The sequence below is a fragment of the Microcebus murinus genome, chromosome 15, assembly GCF_040939455.1.
Source record: "Microcebus murinus isolate Inina chromosome 15, M.murinus_Inina_mat1.0, whole genome shotgun sequence".
NCBI classification, from domain to species: Eukaryota; Metazoa; Chordata; class Mammalia; order Primates; family Cheirogaleidae; genus Microcebus; species Microcebus murinus.
The window spans coordinates 11,182,172-11,197,673 of NC_134118.1; the positions used below are offsets into that span (position 1 = coordinate 11,182,172).

Below are 15,502 nucleotides of genomic sequence, written 5' to 3' on the forward strand. Positions count from 1 at the left end.
AGAGAGTAGAAGTGTTGTTGCCATGGACTGGGGTAGAAGAAATTGGGTGGGGATGTTAGTCAAAGGGTACAAACTTTCAGTTACAAGATGAGTAAATTCTGGAGATCTAATGTACCGTGTAGTGACTGTAGTTAATGATAGATAATGCACTGTATACTTGAGATTTGAGATCTTCATTATTCTTACACATACAAAGGTTGTATGAAGTGATGGATATGTTAATTAGCTTGATTGTGGTAATCATTTCACAGAGTGTACATATATCAGAACATCACATGTATACCTTGAACATACACAATTTTTATTTGTCAGTTATACCTCCAGAAAGCTGAAAAAAAGAAAAAACTAGTTCATTATAATAAGCTTAAAGTCACAAGTTCATATCATTCATCAGTAGTGTTGTTATCTGAAGGTGCTCCTGCATCTTTGAGGAGGAGTATTTGTCATAGCTGTGACCACTGGTTTTAGTGCCTTTGTGAATTGTAGTTTGTATTTATATCTGTTCCTTGTCCATTAGCTCCCATAGGACCAAGGGACCTATGTGGAAATCAGATGCATGGTTTGGTTTCATTGGTAGTGTTTTCCGACAGTTGAACTACCAGAAAACAATTACTTGATCATGCTAATAGACAAGGAGGAAAAAGAGGGAACCAAGCGAGGGACAGGAGAGGAGTCGGGGACAAAGATGGAGGTAGACCGTGGGTGGGTGGTCAGCTGAGTTGTGGCAGATCTTGAGACACGTGCATGTACAGATTGTCCTAAAATGTTCTCTACAGGATGAACATTAGAGCCATTTTAGTCTTCCTTTATCTGGCCTGTTATTTATAAATCCCTAACGACTTACTTATTAGCACTTTTGAGAAAAGTATCTTACCTAACCAAATTCACTTAACTAACTTTTGGAAGATCTTCAAAGTCCTGTTTTGCTTTCTGTGATACCAATGCAAGCCAGTGTATTATGGCTATTTGTTCACAGTATTCAATATGTGTATTGGTAGCATGAACATAAATTTTCCCATTTTAGCTTGTTCTGTATTGATAATGCCCGCAAGGTGTGTAGGACAATGCCTTATCACAGTTCTTGAACACAGATGCTAGCTATGAATATTACCATGTGCTGGCAGTGTCTTTTTAACACAAACCATGCACTCAACTTACATATTTATATTTAATCCAAATGTGATCATTTTGTTATTGTTGTTATGGTTTAGGTTAGGTACAGAAAGAGTCCACTTTATTCAAAAGATGCAAAGAAAGCACCGGCTTGCATAATGAAACTTTTAAACCAGATATACCTGTGCAGGTAAGTATTAGATTTCAAAACAAGGTCATGGATGTGTGATCACCCACCGACAGCATTTATCTCGTATATGTCACTTACCCTTCTAGGTTTGTGGTTCTTCATCTGTAGGAAGAGGGGGTGATTTAAATGCAAATAAGCAATGTATGTGGAGCTTAGACATAGAATAGCAACTGTTGAGAATTTTAGAGCTAAAACGTTAGAGGTGGGAAAGGAATGCATTGGGCCTTACCTGACCACGTCTTTCAGGGCCAGTTCAAGGCAAGAGGAAGGGGAGCAAGTGGAAGGTAGGAAGGGATGGTGGCCTCAGCTCCTCTTCCATGGAGTCATCTGTCCTGTGCTCTGCTAAGAGCTAACGTTGGAAGTCCAGCTGTCTTTGTGCTGCTGATGAAAGACTGTGTGGGAGTCTGTGTGGTTAGATTTCTGAGGGTGGGGATGAGTGAACAGGGAAGAGATGGATAGGAAATGCCCACATGTTTTCAAGACAGATAATGTATGGAGAAGAATCTGAAATATTCTTATAATTAAAGGATTAATGAAGAGTATCTTTTGTCACATCCAAGTAGTCCTAACAAAGTTTGTTGGTTTTTACATTTGTCAGACTCAGTAAACTAGAGAAGTTTCAGAATGTTGTTCTTCAAGAGTTGAGCGATCTTGAGAAGGATATTCAGGCCCTGGAACACCTTGAAAAGGATGCTCTGGCAAGCTCTCTTTGTTTGGAACATTCTGTGTGATTTGAGAAGATCTTTTCCAGAGAAAAATAACTGCTAACTACTTAAACAAATCTTTTGTTCAATTTTAGGAGTTTTGGGGGAAACAGACTGCTGATCTGAAATCGTTCTGTGATCTGCAAGTACTGAGGTACTTTTGAAAGTGTTCTTTCTAGAAGCATCTTAGTCGAAGCATGAGGTAGTGCTTTAGCTAGAATATGGGCTGTCAGCATTGGTACAACTCATGTAAGTCACTGAGCGGCTGCATCTTTTCAAACTGGGCCACTTCTGAGACCCCTCCCCGAGGACAGTGTGGCCAAGATACCAGTGGAGAATGGTAAATTTTGAAAAGCCTACCTGGATCATCCACATTTCTGTGTTTTTGATCTCAACTGTTTTATTTTTAAGCAGTATTTAAAAGAATTAAAATGATTAGATTTTTTAGCAGAATGTTTAGGTTTTTGAGTAAACAGTTGATTTTTAGGTATACACCAAATTATGTTTTTGACAGACTATATGTTTTATTTATATTTGTATATATTTTCAACATCTATATGCACACATTTTTTTAAACAACAAATGGGTTTACCCTGCTACAGTTCCCTTGATTGTAATTAGTGTACATCCTAACGCTGCTTTTTCTATCCCTCTGGAATATTGCCCTCTCTTCTGGGGGAACGGAGAATGGAGGCTGTTACTTCTCTATTTCTGCCCTCAGGGAAGATTCTAGTGTTCTTGCCCCACTTGAATAATCAGAAGGAATCCCTGTATAAATTTGTAATGGCTCAATCTTTATCTTCCAGTTAAGAATAAGCTGCTTTTACAGAAATCTAAGTCAGATGGTTTTAGGAAGGATATTATTCTGGTCAGTTATCCATCCTACCATTTATTCTAGTTAACACAATAATGACTGTATGGACCATTTTCAAAATCCTTTCACACACTCCTCTCTCTCTCTGGCATTATACGTGATTAAAGATGATGATACCCTTATAAAACATCTTCATTGAATGCCCATGGTTGGTTGTGAATGGTTTTCAAATTTGGACTCAGGAACTCTTTACGTATTTAACATTTATTGAGGGATCCCCAAAGAGCTTTTCTTATGTGGATTATATCTGTGAATATTCTCCATATTAAAAATTGAGACTGATATTTCAAAAATATGTTTACATATTGATAGAAATAACATTTTTATGAAAAATAGGCTTTGCATAATAAACGTGAGAAGAGAAGCACTGCTTTATATTTTTGTGAATCTCTTTAATGTCTGGGTTATAGAAGATAGCTGGATTCTTGTATCTGCTTCTGAGCTTACTCTCTTTGTGAGTCCTTTAGTCTCTGGGAAGTTCCACTGTACATTTGTGAGAGAGTAAGAATGAAAAAAGCACATAATGTCTTAATGCCATTACCATTATTACCAAAATAGTTTTGACTTAACAGATTCACAGAGCCTTTGGTTCCTTAAGGGATTCCCAGACTACACTTTGAGAATGGCTGATATAAAGCCATTAAACATTAGAGAAGAGTATATCCTCTAGTCTTCTGAAACCTGGAGAATTCATTTATTTTTACTAAACCTCAAATTTCAGGCAACTGTCTTTTCGAACATCATAAGATATTAACTATTATTTGTATTTATCTCCCTTTGACAAGAGATCCCTGTATGAATTTAGAATACCTCAAAGAAAACATCTCTATTAGTTGTGATTTTACTCATTCCCACCCCCACACCTGACTAGCATCTGATGAATATTACTACCATGTGAGCATGTTAGTGTTGATAAGTTAGTACCAATTAGATAGCGAGTACATGTGGTGCTTATATTTCCATTCTTGTGCTACCTCACTTTGAAGGATGGGCTCAAGCTCTATCCAGGATAATACAAGAGGTGCTAGTTCACCATTGTTTTCTGTGGCTGAGGAGAACTCCATGGTATACATATACCACATTTTATTAATCCACTCATGTATTGATGGGCACTTGGGTTGTTTCCACAATTTTGCAATTGTGAATTATACTGTCATAAACATTCAAGTGCAGACATCTTTTTTATAGAATGGTTTTTTTTTCCTTTGGATAGATGCCTAGTAGTGGGATTGCTGGATCAAATGGTATATCTATTTTTAGCTCTTTGAAGTAACTCCAAATTATTTTCCACAGGAGTTGTACTAATTTGCAGTCCCACCAGCAGTAAGCTTGGGTGAGGTAAAGGCATTACTTATAACCAAAATGTTTGTACCCCCATGATATTCTGAAATAAAAAAAGAAAACATCTCTTCTAAATATACCTCCTTCAGGGTGTTGCCTTTGCTCTCTTCCCTCACGAACACCTAAGAAAATTGCCCTTTGCTTTGTCAGTGAGGGATGATGGTGGTTCTCTTAGCTCACCCTGAATACCTCTGAAAGCCTGGCCCTGGGCTGCATGCTTGATATGCGAGGACCTCATGAGAGGTTAATTTGCTCAGTCAAGGTCGAACAGGTATTCAGTGTCTGTCCTTTTGTCTGGTTTTCATAGCAGTGATGAAGGCCTTAGATACTTTGCTAGGGAAATGAGAAGAACATCCCTCCACTAAATTATTTTAACCCCTAGCACAGAGCCACAAGGAATTAGGGATTCAGTGCTCTGAATGGTGGCCATGAAATACCTCTACAAATGTTGTAGGCCAGTGGTATTGACAGAGACAATGCATAAAATAGAATCAAATGAAAATGTGAATCTCTTATGTTGATAGCCTGAATTGTTCCTCTTCCATTATCTAGTAATAAATGATCTGTGAAATAACTCTGTGATAAATGTATGTACATAGATGTATGTTCTTGTTTTAAAATGGCCTAATGTGACTATAATAAGAAGAGATGGACCAATTTCTTCCAGGCTTAATCCAATTCAGCCTTCATAAGGAAAACCGAAGCCTGGTTTGATTATTGCATCCCTCAGGTAGGTATAAAGATTTGCATTGTTCAATGTGAATTGGGGTGGAGGAAAACAAGTTCTAAAAGATACCGTAACGCTTTGCCCATATTATGTTTCTGCAGCTGAACTTCTTCCTCTCTCACGGTCTCCCCCATCCTAGAAATTATCCTTTTGGGTCTGGGAATTTATAAATGAGTTCTTGCCCTGCATCAAGCACTGTGCTTAACAGGAGAAACAGGTTGAGTATCCCATATCTGAAATGCTTGACACTAAAAGTGTTTTAGATTTTGGAATAGTTGCAGAATAAATACCAATTGAGCATTGGTAATCTGAAAATCTGAAATCCAAAATGCTCCAGTGAACATTTCCTTTGAGTCAGCATGCAGAAAGTTTCAGATTGTGGAGCATTTTGGATTTCAGATTTTTGGATTAGCGATGCTCAACCTGTACAATGGTTAACACACAGACATCCTCTTGCCCCCATTAAAAAATAAATTTTTTGAAGGAAGACAGAGAACAGACAAAATAATCGCAGGTTTAGTAAGTGCCTTGAGGGATCCTAACAGGGTGCTTTGGCAGAGAGCCATGGTGTGAAGTGTCACCATAAGATAAGATGGTTATCAAAGGTCTCTCTGAGGAAGTGACCTGTAAAGTTCTCAAGGATAAGAAGGAAGGAGACTTGTGGACAGTTTAAAGCAGTGGGGTTGGTTGGGGAGGAGAAGTTGACATCTTTGAGAAACAGTGAACGTGAGGGGGACAGTTACTTGAAGTTGGGAGCACAGTAGTCTGTCACTGAGGTATGGCCTCATTGACCATGTTGAGGAGTTTGAATTTTACATTAATAATGAGGGAATATGCACGTGGATTTGAGCAAAGGCGTTTTTGGGTAAAGGGAAGACTCAGGGTGGGAGGAATGTGTAGATCAAGCAGAAACTAGAGCTCACGTAACATTTTAACTATCAGGTGTCTATGCACATACATGTTTTGATGAGAACCTGGAGTAACTGGAAAATTTTCCAGGAAAATACAGTTTAACAAAACGGACTCCCAAATAGATGAGAAACCTTAATAGACAAATGTTCATAAAAGAGAGAAAGTTAGAAACAGACATGATTGACATGATTGACATGAAGACATGATTGACAAACAAATTAGAAACAAATTAGAAATGGTGCAAATCCACAAGAACTAAAAAGGTAGTAATAATAAGCTTTAAGTCTGAAATGAACAAAATAGAAAACAAGGAAAAATAACATCAAAAGCACAATTGGAATTTGTAATGAAATGTAGAAATAACAGATTCATAGAGATCTTAAAAATCATAAGCATATATTAAGGATAGCAGGATATCAATAAATTTGAAAGTTAGATGCAATGCATAACTTTCTAGGTGAATATGCATTACCAGAAGTTATTTAAGAAGCATAATCATTAAAGAAATTAAATTGGTAGTGTCAAAAAGCCCATCCTTGGCTGGGTATGCTGGCTCATGCCTGTAATCCTAGCACTCTGGGAGGCCGAGGTGGGAGGATTGCTTGAGATCAAGAGTTCAAGAACAGCCTGAGCAAGAGTGAGATCCCGTGTCTATTAAAAATACTAAGATTAGCCTGGTATTGTGGAACGTGCCTGTAGTCCCAGCTACTGGGGAGGCTGAGGCAAGAGGATGGCTTGAGTTCATGAGTTTGAGGTTCCAGTGAACTGTGATGCCACTGTGTTCTACCCAGGGTGACAGAGTAAGAGTCTGTCTCAGAAAAACAAACAAACAAACAAACAAACAAAAAACCTGTAGTGAATACCTTTGCACACATTGGAGGAAGATACTATTTTCTTTTGAGGAAACAAGAATAACAAATCTCCAAATCAAAATAAGACTAAAAGAGGTTATGAAGAAAAGACTAATCTGTGCTAAAAATATTGGAATAGTTCCCAGTTCTAATGGAGAATTGGATCAAATGTGCATTAATGTTCATGTTAAGTTTGGTCACATGCAGCAGAAGTTGGACTCCAGCAGCTAAGCCAGGCAGAGGTTTTATCTTTCCCCTGTAAGCAGCAGCCCAGAGTGAGGTGGTCCAGGCTGGTGGTGTGGCAGCAGGGACTGGAGTTCTCTGAGCTTTCAGCTCTGCCATCCTTTGTGGGACTTGGGATTGGGTAGTCACAGAATGGCTGCTCTGCCTCTAGGTATCTCTTCCACGCCAGGTAGGAGGAAGGGGTTGAGTGTGCCAGCACTTCCCTCTTTTTAAATTGGAAGCAGTTCTCTTGGAAGCTCAAACTGATAGATTTTTGTCTCTATTTTATTGGCCAGGACTGGGTCACATGGCTCACCCTGGTTGCAAGGGAATGTAGGGAGGTGAGAATTTGACTAAATATGTCACCATACCCCCTAAAAGTGGGGCTCTATTAATACAGAAGCAGGGGAGAATAGGTCTTCGGTAGGTAACTAGTGATGTCTGCCATGCCTGAATTAAGTTGCATGTGCTGCACACGGAAAACATGAAGAAGTAACTTAAATCACAGAGATTCTGTGCTATTCTTAGCGTGCATGTGCCCTGTTCCCTCAGTTGATATCAGCTCCTACCTACCTCTTGTTTATGGCATCTAATTGGGCTGAATGCCAATCTGGTTATTAACAACACATGGTTTTCATACAGTCCGGCACCTAGAGCCAGGCCGGCCACTTCATCTGATGCCCTAACCAAGAAAGAGCTGTCTTTTTTCCAACACCCGAGGAAAAACCACCTGTTGTGTTAAACTGTCAAGAGATGGCATATATATCTTCAAAGTGGCACGTGTTTAAGAGATTTGGGGGGATAATTTTGACTCCAGGCAGTTTCCACCTGGGCCACTGACTTGAGCTCTCAGCAGCCATGGTAAGATGTGACTTCACAGAATTTCTGAATTAGTGACATAGCCAACAAAAAGAAGTGCCATGCCTGTTGGCTCACTGGGTTCTGAGAGACCAAGAGATGGACAGGTCAGCATTGACTAATTACCATTCTCCTTTTCCACCAGTCTGAACGCCTGAAGAGGAAGATAAAGAGCAACTTACCGTTTGCTGCACTCAGTTTGCTCCGCTCCAAACAATCCTGGAAACTACTGAGTTGGAATAGAATATATGTTGGTAGTTCGCATTGGTGTTATTATCCATTTGTTCATAAAAGTTAACCTTTAGTATTAAAATTTGGTCCGACAGTAAAAAGTTCAGGATGTTCAGCAACTTGGAGTGGTCTTGCTTTCTTATGATTTTAAAAGCAAAATTGCTGTTTTGAGACACGTCTTCAAGTTTCATGAAAACAAAAACTTTAGCAGCATCTGTATAAATACAATTTAGTGTGTCTCTTAGAAGGAGAAATTTGATTTGAAAATGATGAAAATAGCTCAGGTGGAAATGGTGTTATGTTTTGAAAATAAAGTTATTGGGAGGTCTCATTTGATCTGGAAACATTTTAGTTTCTCCAGCACTTTAACAAAATTGTCATCCTTAGTAGAGGGGAAATATTCATCATGTGATAATTACTAAATAAATGCTCTAGTGACGCTTGAGTGCATGAAATTGGATATACGGTTGAGTGTTTGAATTTATTTTAGAAAAACAAAACCTACATATATTAAGGCCATCTACAAAGTCACTTTGTTCATGATTGGATAAGTGAAGTTAAAGACTGTCGACTTAACAGTTATTCAGTATATGATCTTAGTTACATTATGTAGTTTAATTTGCCTAAAACAAATGTTTATAACTCCACTTTTGTCATCTGTTTTCTTTACAATTTTTTTAATGAGCTATGTTTTAGTACCTTGTTGTAGGCTTTTTAAGTGTTAGAGCCTTTATTGTTTAAGGTAAAAAAAAATTATGAGGTTAACTAACTTCATTCCACTTAGGTATATCTAATTCAGGGCTCACAATTTCTGGTGAGTTGGAGTTTTAAGGATTTCAGTTCTATTGCATTGACTGTCCTCATTGAAGTAAATCTAAAGAATATATGTGACTTCCAGTAACTAGTGAGCATACATTTGAGCGCTTTCCTTTACAAACCTTTGAGTTGGCTTGTGTGGAGGATGTCAGGATGGCTAAGACGTAATCTTAGCTGTTAGGAACTTAAATCTAGAGAGGACAAGACATCTAGGTGACTGTAAATCAAGGCTTTACATGACAAGTGCTGTCAATGAGCTATAAACTGAGCGTGGGTGGAGTTGTGAGAGGGAAGAGACATTTTTGTTGGGGAGATCAGAGATGGCTTCTTGGAGGAGAGGTGCCATTGAAATAGATCGTGAAGGATGAGGAGGGTTTTTCTAGGATTAGGGAATAGGGACTAACATGAATATAGGAACAGGGGCAGAAAAATGCAGAATTTGTGTGAGGCCATAATATTATGGAGTATTTAGCAGGAATTAAATTGGGCTAGGTCCAAACTAAGATGCCTTCACTAGCTTGATTAGAAGGATTTTATTCTGTAGGTGAGAAGAAGCCACTGAAGACTTTTAGGAATAATAAAATGAACACAGTGGTTTAGGAAGATTAGTGGCAGCATGCAGGCTGAATTCAATATACTGGGGGAGATTATTGCCACAATACAGGCCTTGATGACAGTAGTGGTACCAGGAATGAAAAAGAGGACAGCTGTGAGACAATGTGGCGGGTATAAGATTCAAAGAGCTGATTTTGAGGATATGTTGACGTAAGTTTCAAACACCATGAGATGAGATATTGGGGGACATCTCTTTGAAAATACCAGTGAGTCTCCACTGAACATCATGGTACTCAGCGTGTCCTTCTCCAGCACCTACTGTGTGCTGGGTGCTGTGCTTGGTGCTGCGGATTCAAGGTGATGTTGCCCCTGCTCCCCAGAGGTGGCAGTGTGAGGCGGGGGAGACTGATGTGAGTCCGGCGGTCACAGACCAGTGTGAAAGCAGGCCAGGCAGTGCCCTGCCCAGCGGTGTGTGAGCTGCCTGGCCTGGGCATGGCAGGACGCAGGAATTGTGGGGCAATGTGGAGAGGAGGGGCTGACAGTCGGTCCTTGGGGGAGGAAGAGATGGTCTCTTGCTCCAATCTGGAGACTGCCACCCTTCTGGGCCTGTCCCCAGCTCTGGTGGGGAGCAGCCCAATACCCAGCCCTGCAGACTCCTTTGCCCTCTGTGCCTCACTGGTCTTGGCAGGTGTTCCTCTGCACCTGGACCGTCCATCCTCTGAGCATCCGTTTAGTCCACAGGTGGTAGGTGAGTGCAGACCCTGTGAGCCACCCTCTCTCTCTCTGCGCCCCTCCAGCCGCTGGCTGCTTCCCATGACAAGGAATGAGCCAGGCTGATTCTCTCCAAGGTTCAGGCTCTCACGGGCTGCTTTCAGGGGCATTTGTTGGAGGCCATAGATGACTATAGGGTGACTCAGGAGGAAGGCATATTCTGAGTGTTTTTCCCGTGATGACAAAGGCACCAGAGGCATCCCTTGTCCCTGCCCCATAAGCATAGTGAGGGGCTGGCTGCTGCGTCTTCCTCCCCTGGGGGTCCTTAACTTCAGCTCACTTGGGTGCTCCTGCAGCTGTTCAACGCACCCCTTAGCTGCCCCACGCTTTCAGCAGCTGCTGTATCTGTTCCCTGTATCTCCAGGTCTTAGCAAGGATTTCCATGTGACTTGATCTTTTGTGTTTTTTTTTTTCGTTGACTTCCCATTCACTCTAAAGCCCCTGCAATTTGCTAATTGCCTCTCAAGGTCTGAATCCAGTGCCTTTTTGGTTTTTTCTTCAGTTGTTGCCCAGCTCACCTCCTTGTAGCATTTGACTTTGTTTAAATGATCTCTTTTTCCTTGGCGTCTCCTCTTTCTCTGGCTGCTTCCCTAGCCCCTGTTTCTGGTTAGTCATCTGAGAAGTGTCTGGCTTTCTCTTTACTTTCCTGTGTTCCTGTCTCCTCTTGGCACAGCTGGCTTCCTGAGGCCAGCGGGTGCTAACACCTCAGGCGAGTGTGTCCACAAATGACTCGTGTCCTCTGCTTCCCCGCCTGGTCCCAGTTCAGACCCGCCCCTGCAGAGCCTGCGGCATCACCGCCTGCACCTGCAGCTCAGAATTTTGCATTTGACTCTCTCCCTGCCGAAGTTTGGTGGCACCTCCCAGTAATCTCCTATAGGATCTAGCCTACATCTTCTGCATCTTCCCTAATTCTGTGGGGGGAAATGCCACAACTGTGCCTCTGCCCCTGGCATCTCCTAGCTCTTCTCCTTTCCCCAGGAACAATAAGTTGTCTGCTTGTGGTTCTTGGTCCACACCAACATCTAGCCCATTCACCCTGCTGGATACCGTGGCAGCTCCCTCTTAGTGAGGCACTCCAGGCTGTACACTTTCAGCCTCGTCTTCTGCCCTGACTTTACTTCCCCTGTACTTAAGCGTCCTCTTTGCTATTACTAGAATGTGCAATGACGCACCGTCACTTCTCCTTTCCCTGATATTCTTCTGTAGGAAACACTTTTCATCCAGTTCTCTCCCAAGTGAGCCCCTAAATGTGCTTCCAGGCCCAGCTCCAGCTCCTCATGCAAGGTCTTCCTCCCACCTCTACCCACCTGGGGCCACGCTTAGGCAGCGCCTCTCAAGGCCCGCGTGGTGCCATGCTCATCTCTGAGGGTGCATGTGGTTCCTGGTGCGGTGATGGCACATTTACAGGTCTGCAGCCAGAGCCTGTTCCCCATGTCCTTCTCAAGTCTTGCTCACCTGTGTGCCTTAGCAGAAATGGTAGAGGAATTAATTCAAAGTCTCAGGAGGAGACAGAAGTGGGGGAACCTCCAGGTTTCCGCAAGATCTCAGAAACCAAAAGACAGGAGGAGTTTGAGAATGGCGCTGTTAACACTGTCATGTGGCAGCAAAGTCACAAAAGGTAGGCACAGGTCCTTAGGGCCTTGGTTGTTTTATAGAAAGGAATGGGATGGTCAGTTTTGTGTGTCAGTGTGGCTACGCTATGATGCCCAGCTGTTTGGTCAAATGCCAGTGTAGGTGCTTTGTGTTATGGATGTGATCAATAGTTTAATCAATAGTCTTTTTGTTTTAAATTTCAGAATATTATGAGGGTACAAGCATTTTGGTTACATGAATTACTTTTGTACAGTTGGGTCAAAGTTGTGTGTCAGTCACCTAGATAGTGTGCACTGTACACATTAGGTGTGACTTAACCCATTCCCTCCTCCCCTCTCCCACCTGCTTTATTTCCATTGAATTTTACTACCATATGTACACATGAGTATTAATCATCTAGTTCCTATTTAATAGTGGGTACTTGTGGTGTTTGTTTTTCCATTCTTGCAGTACTTCACTTAGGAGGATGGTCTCCAGTTCCATCCAGGTTGTTACAAAAGGTATTAGTTCACTTAAGGCATAAAACTATAAGAATTCTAGAAGAAGAGTTTGGAAAAACTCTCATAGATGTCACCCTAGGCAAAGAATTTATGAAGATGCCGCCAAAGGCAATCACAGCAACAACAAAAATCGCCAAAGGCAATCACAGCAACAACAAAAATAAATAAATGGGATGTGATTAAATTAAAAAGCTTCTGCACAGCCAGGGAAAACAATCAACAAAGCAAATACCCTACAGAATGGGAGAAAATATGTATATGCTATATAGCTGATCAAGGGCTAATAACCAGAATCTACAAATAACTCAAGCAAATCAGCAAGAAAACATCAAACAACCCTATTAAAAAGTGGGCAAAAGACATGAACAGCAGCTTTTCAAAAAAGATAGACTTATGACCAATAATATGAAAAATGTTTAGTGTTTCTAATCATCAGGGGAATGCAAATTAAAGCCACAATGAGATATCACCTAACTCCAGTGAGAACAGCTTGTATCAGAAAGTCCCAAACAACACATGGTGGCGTGGATATGGAGAGAAAGAACAGCAATGTATAAACATTGCTGGTGGGACTGCAAACTAGTTCAACCCCTATGGAAAGTAGTATGGAGATACCTCAGAGAACTAAAAGTAGAACTATTTGATCCAGCAATCCCACTACTGGGTATTTACCCAAAGGATAAAAAGACATTCTATAAAAAAGACACTTGCACTCGAATGTTTATAGCAGCATAATTCACAATTGTAAAGATGTGGAAACAACCCAAGTAACTGTCAGTACACTAGTGGATTAATTAAACATGGTATATATATACCATGGAGTACTACTTAGCACTCAGTAGACTTTGAATGAAGCATAATGTGGGGGGACCTCATCCTATCAATTGAAGGTCTTACGAACAAAGACTGAGGATGCCCCAAGAAGCAGCAACTCTGCCTCAAGACTGCTACATGGAAACCGTGCCTGAGTCACCCACCCTGCAGATTTCAGACTCAAGGCTGCAACATCAGCTCTTAGCTGAGTTTCCAGTTGCTAAAAATAAATCTCTGTCTTCATATCTGTCATCTGTTGGCTTTGTCTGTGGAGAACCCTGACTAATACAGGGTGTCTCTAAGCCAATGTAGCTGAAGCCTCGCGGAGCAGTTTTGCATTCATATTCAGTTCCCCATGTAGATGCGATGAGATTGTGAATCCTGACACAATTCTTACAGATGTGGAAATGATCTGTTTTCCTGGCAGGAGGGTCCCTAAAAGCAGAGACCTTATCTGTTTTCTTGACTATTTTATTCCAAACCCTGGGGCTATGCCTGGCACATGGGAGGCATTCAAGAAATACTTACTGATTCCTGAGTCCAAGGTATTTAACTTCTGGATTTCCTTGAAGTTTCCTCATCTGTTTGAATTCTTCACCCATCCAAAGCTCAGGCATTACCTCCTTTAGAGACATTTCCCTGGTAAAGCATTTTAGTATTTTATAACTGTTTCTCTGCCTATTTTATCAGACTGGGAATGCTGAGGGCAGGTATTTCATCTGGATCATTCTGTATCCCCAGCACAATACATAGTGCTGGAAAAGGTAGATTTAATGAATTTTTCAATTGAATACAACTATTTCCAGAGTTTATCAAAGTCCATAGGTCTAAATTAGCTTTAAAAGGATAAAGGCTATAGGTCTACATGGGGACTATCTTAGGTAGAGAGAGCATCTTGCAGAGAAATTTGGAACATCTATAATTTGTTTCTAGGGCCACAGTTGATGAGACTATGTTCACTTCCCTCTAAGTATATGACATTGGCCCAGGCAAAACTGTATAGAATGTCTCCTTTTTCTGTTCAGCGCTCAGGAGTCACAAATTCAGATGCCTTCAGGGGCCGGCTAGATTAATGGCTGAACGTAAAGGATGAATGATGGTAACTGTGGCAAGTACAGGAGCGGGAGCCCATCTGAAGGTATTCAGGTGGTTACAGACTATGGCGCACGAAATGTCAAGGGATGTGCAGAGAGCTTTGCCTCGGTCCGGTCTGCCACACAATGTGGCCACAGTCACTTTCAAAACGGCTCCCAGTGGGTTGCTCAGAGATCCATAACTGCATTTCCCAATTGCTCAGTGAGGGTATGAATTACAGATTTACTTGTCCTCTTAGTGTTCCCTGGGCGCAATTGAAGATGGAAAAATGACCTACAAATCGATAGCTTTTACTCTTTCTTTTTCCCCTCTGTCATGTTTTACTGAAGGTCAAGGAATATTTAGGTGACTGTAGTTAGTCTTGTAAGATTGCTTCCTTGCACGGCCTGGAAAGCACCTCTTCCTTAAAAAGGTGAATGTATTTGATTTGGAAGAAAGCTTGCTGTAATAAAAACACATGCTGAATTTTTCTTTTATATTAATATTAAAAAATGACTTATTTAGGTGAACGTATATCATGTATGAACAGTTTTTTTCATTTGCAACAGCAGTTATTAGGCCTTGCCATGGACACTCAGGACTTACCTTTTACTTTTAAACACTAAGTTTTAATGAGTTGGTTCCATCCACTTTTTAAAACAAAAGTTAAGAGGAGGTGTTTTATTTTTTGGAATATTATGGGGCAAACATTTTGGTTATATATAATGCCTTTGCCTCGCCCAGGGCTATGAGCGTGCCCTTCCCCCATACAGTGCACAAGAGGGGGTGTTTTAAACATTCACCTCCCACCCCAGAGAGTGGAGACGAGGTCCTCTCTCATTACCTGTTCTCCTCTTCCTGCCTTTCCCTAAAATCTATCTTGCCCCACCCATCATTATCCAGAAATTTGAGACCTTGACTTTGTATTTAGACTTTGAGCACATCTTTTATAGTTTTTTTAAATTTATCTTATCCTTAACATCACATTCACATTCTACTCTGTTATCCTGCCCACGGCTCAACTTCTCTCCCAGACTTCCACATGGCGAGTCTCAGCTCACTTACTGCCCACTCCTGAGCTGAGGTGACCACTGCTCCACCTATCCAGGGCAAAGCGACAGTCCTGGGTTTCAGGGCATTGCACAAGGTCGTTTCTGCCTGATGTCTTCTCCTCGGACAGACCCGGTACCGCTCTCCAGGTTACTCTATGCAGCATCTGTTTGTTGTAACCCTTATGTTTACTGCTTAGCTAGTTGGCCTTACATTTTTCTTGTAAAAAACTCTGAAACAGTTGATATACGAATACCACCTAAAAGGTAATGTTACATTAAAATCCACTGCTTACTGAAGAATTAAA

General features: G+C 41.1%; 1 protein-coding gene across 1 annotated transcript in view; it reads left to right on the forward strand.

The window, feature by feature from the left end:
* Positions 1 to 8,127, forward strand: part of SYCP2L (synaptonemal complex protein 2 like) — a 63,313-nt gene extending 55,186 nt beyond the window's left edge. The window contains exons 28-32 of the mRNA XM_076010757.1: positions 1,212 to 1,303; positions 1,902 to 2,001; positions 2,103 to 2,161; positions 4,890 to 4,952; positions 7,938 to 8,127. Coding sequence (XP_075866872.1) covers positions 1,212 to 1,303; positions 1,902 to 2,001; positions 2,103 to 2,161; positions 4,890 to 4,914 — 276 coding nt within the window. The 3' untranslated portion in view covers positions 4,915 to 4,952; positions 7,938 to 8,127. The remainder of the gene's footprint in view (positions 1 to 1,211; positions 1,304 to 1,901; positions 2,002 to 2,102; positions 2,162 to 4,889; positions 4,953 to 7,937) is intronic.
* Positions 8,128 to 15,502: the final 7,375 nt, after the last annotated feature.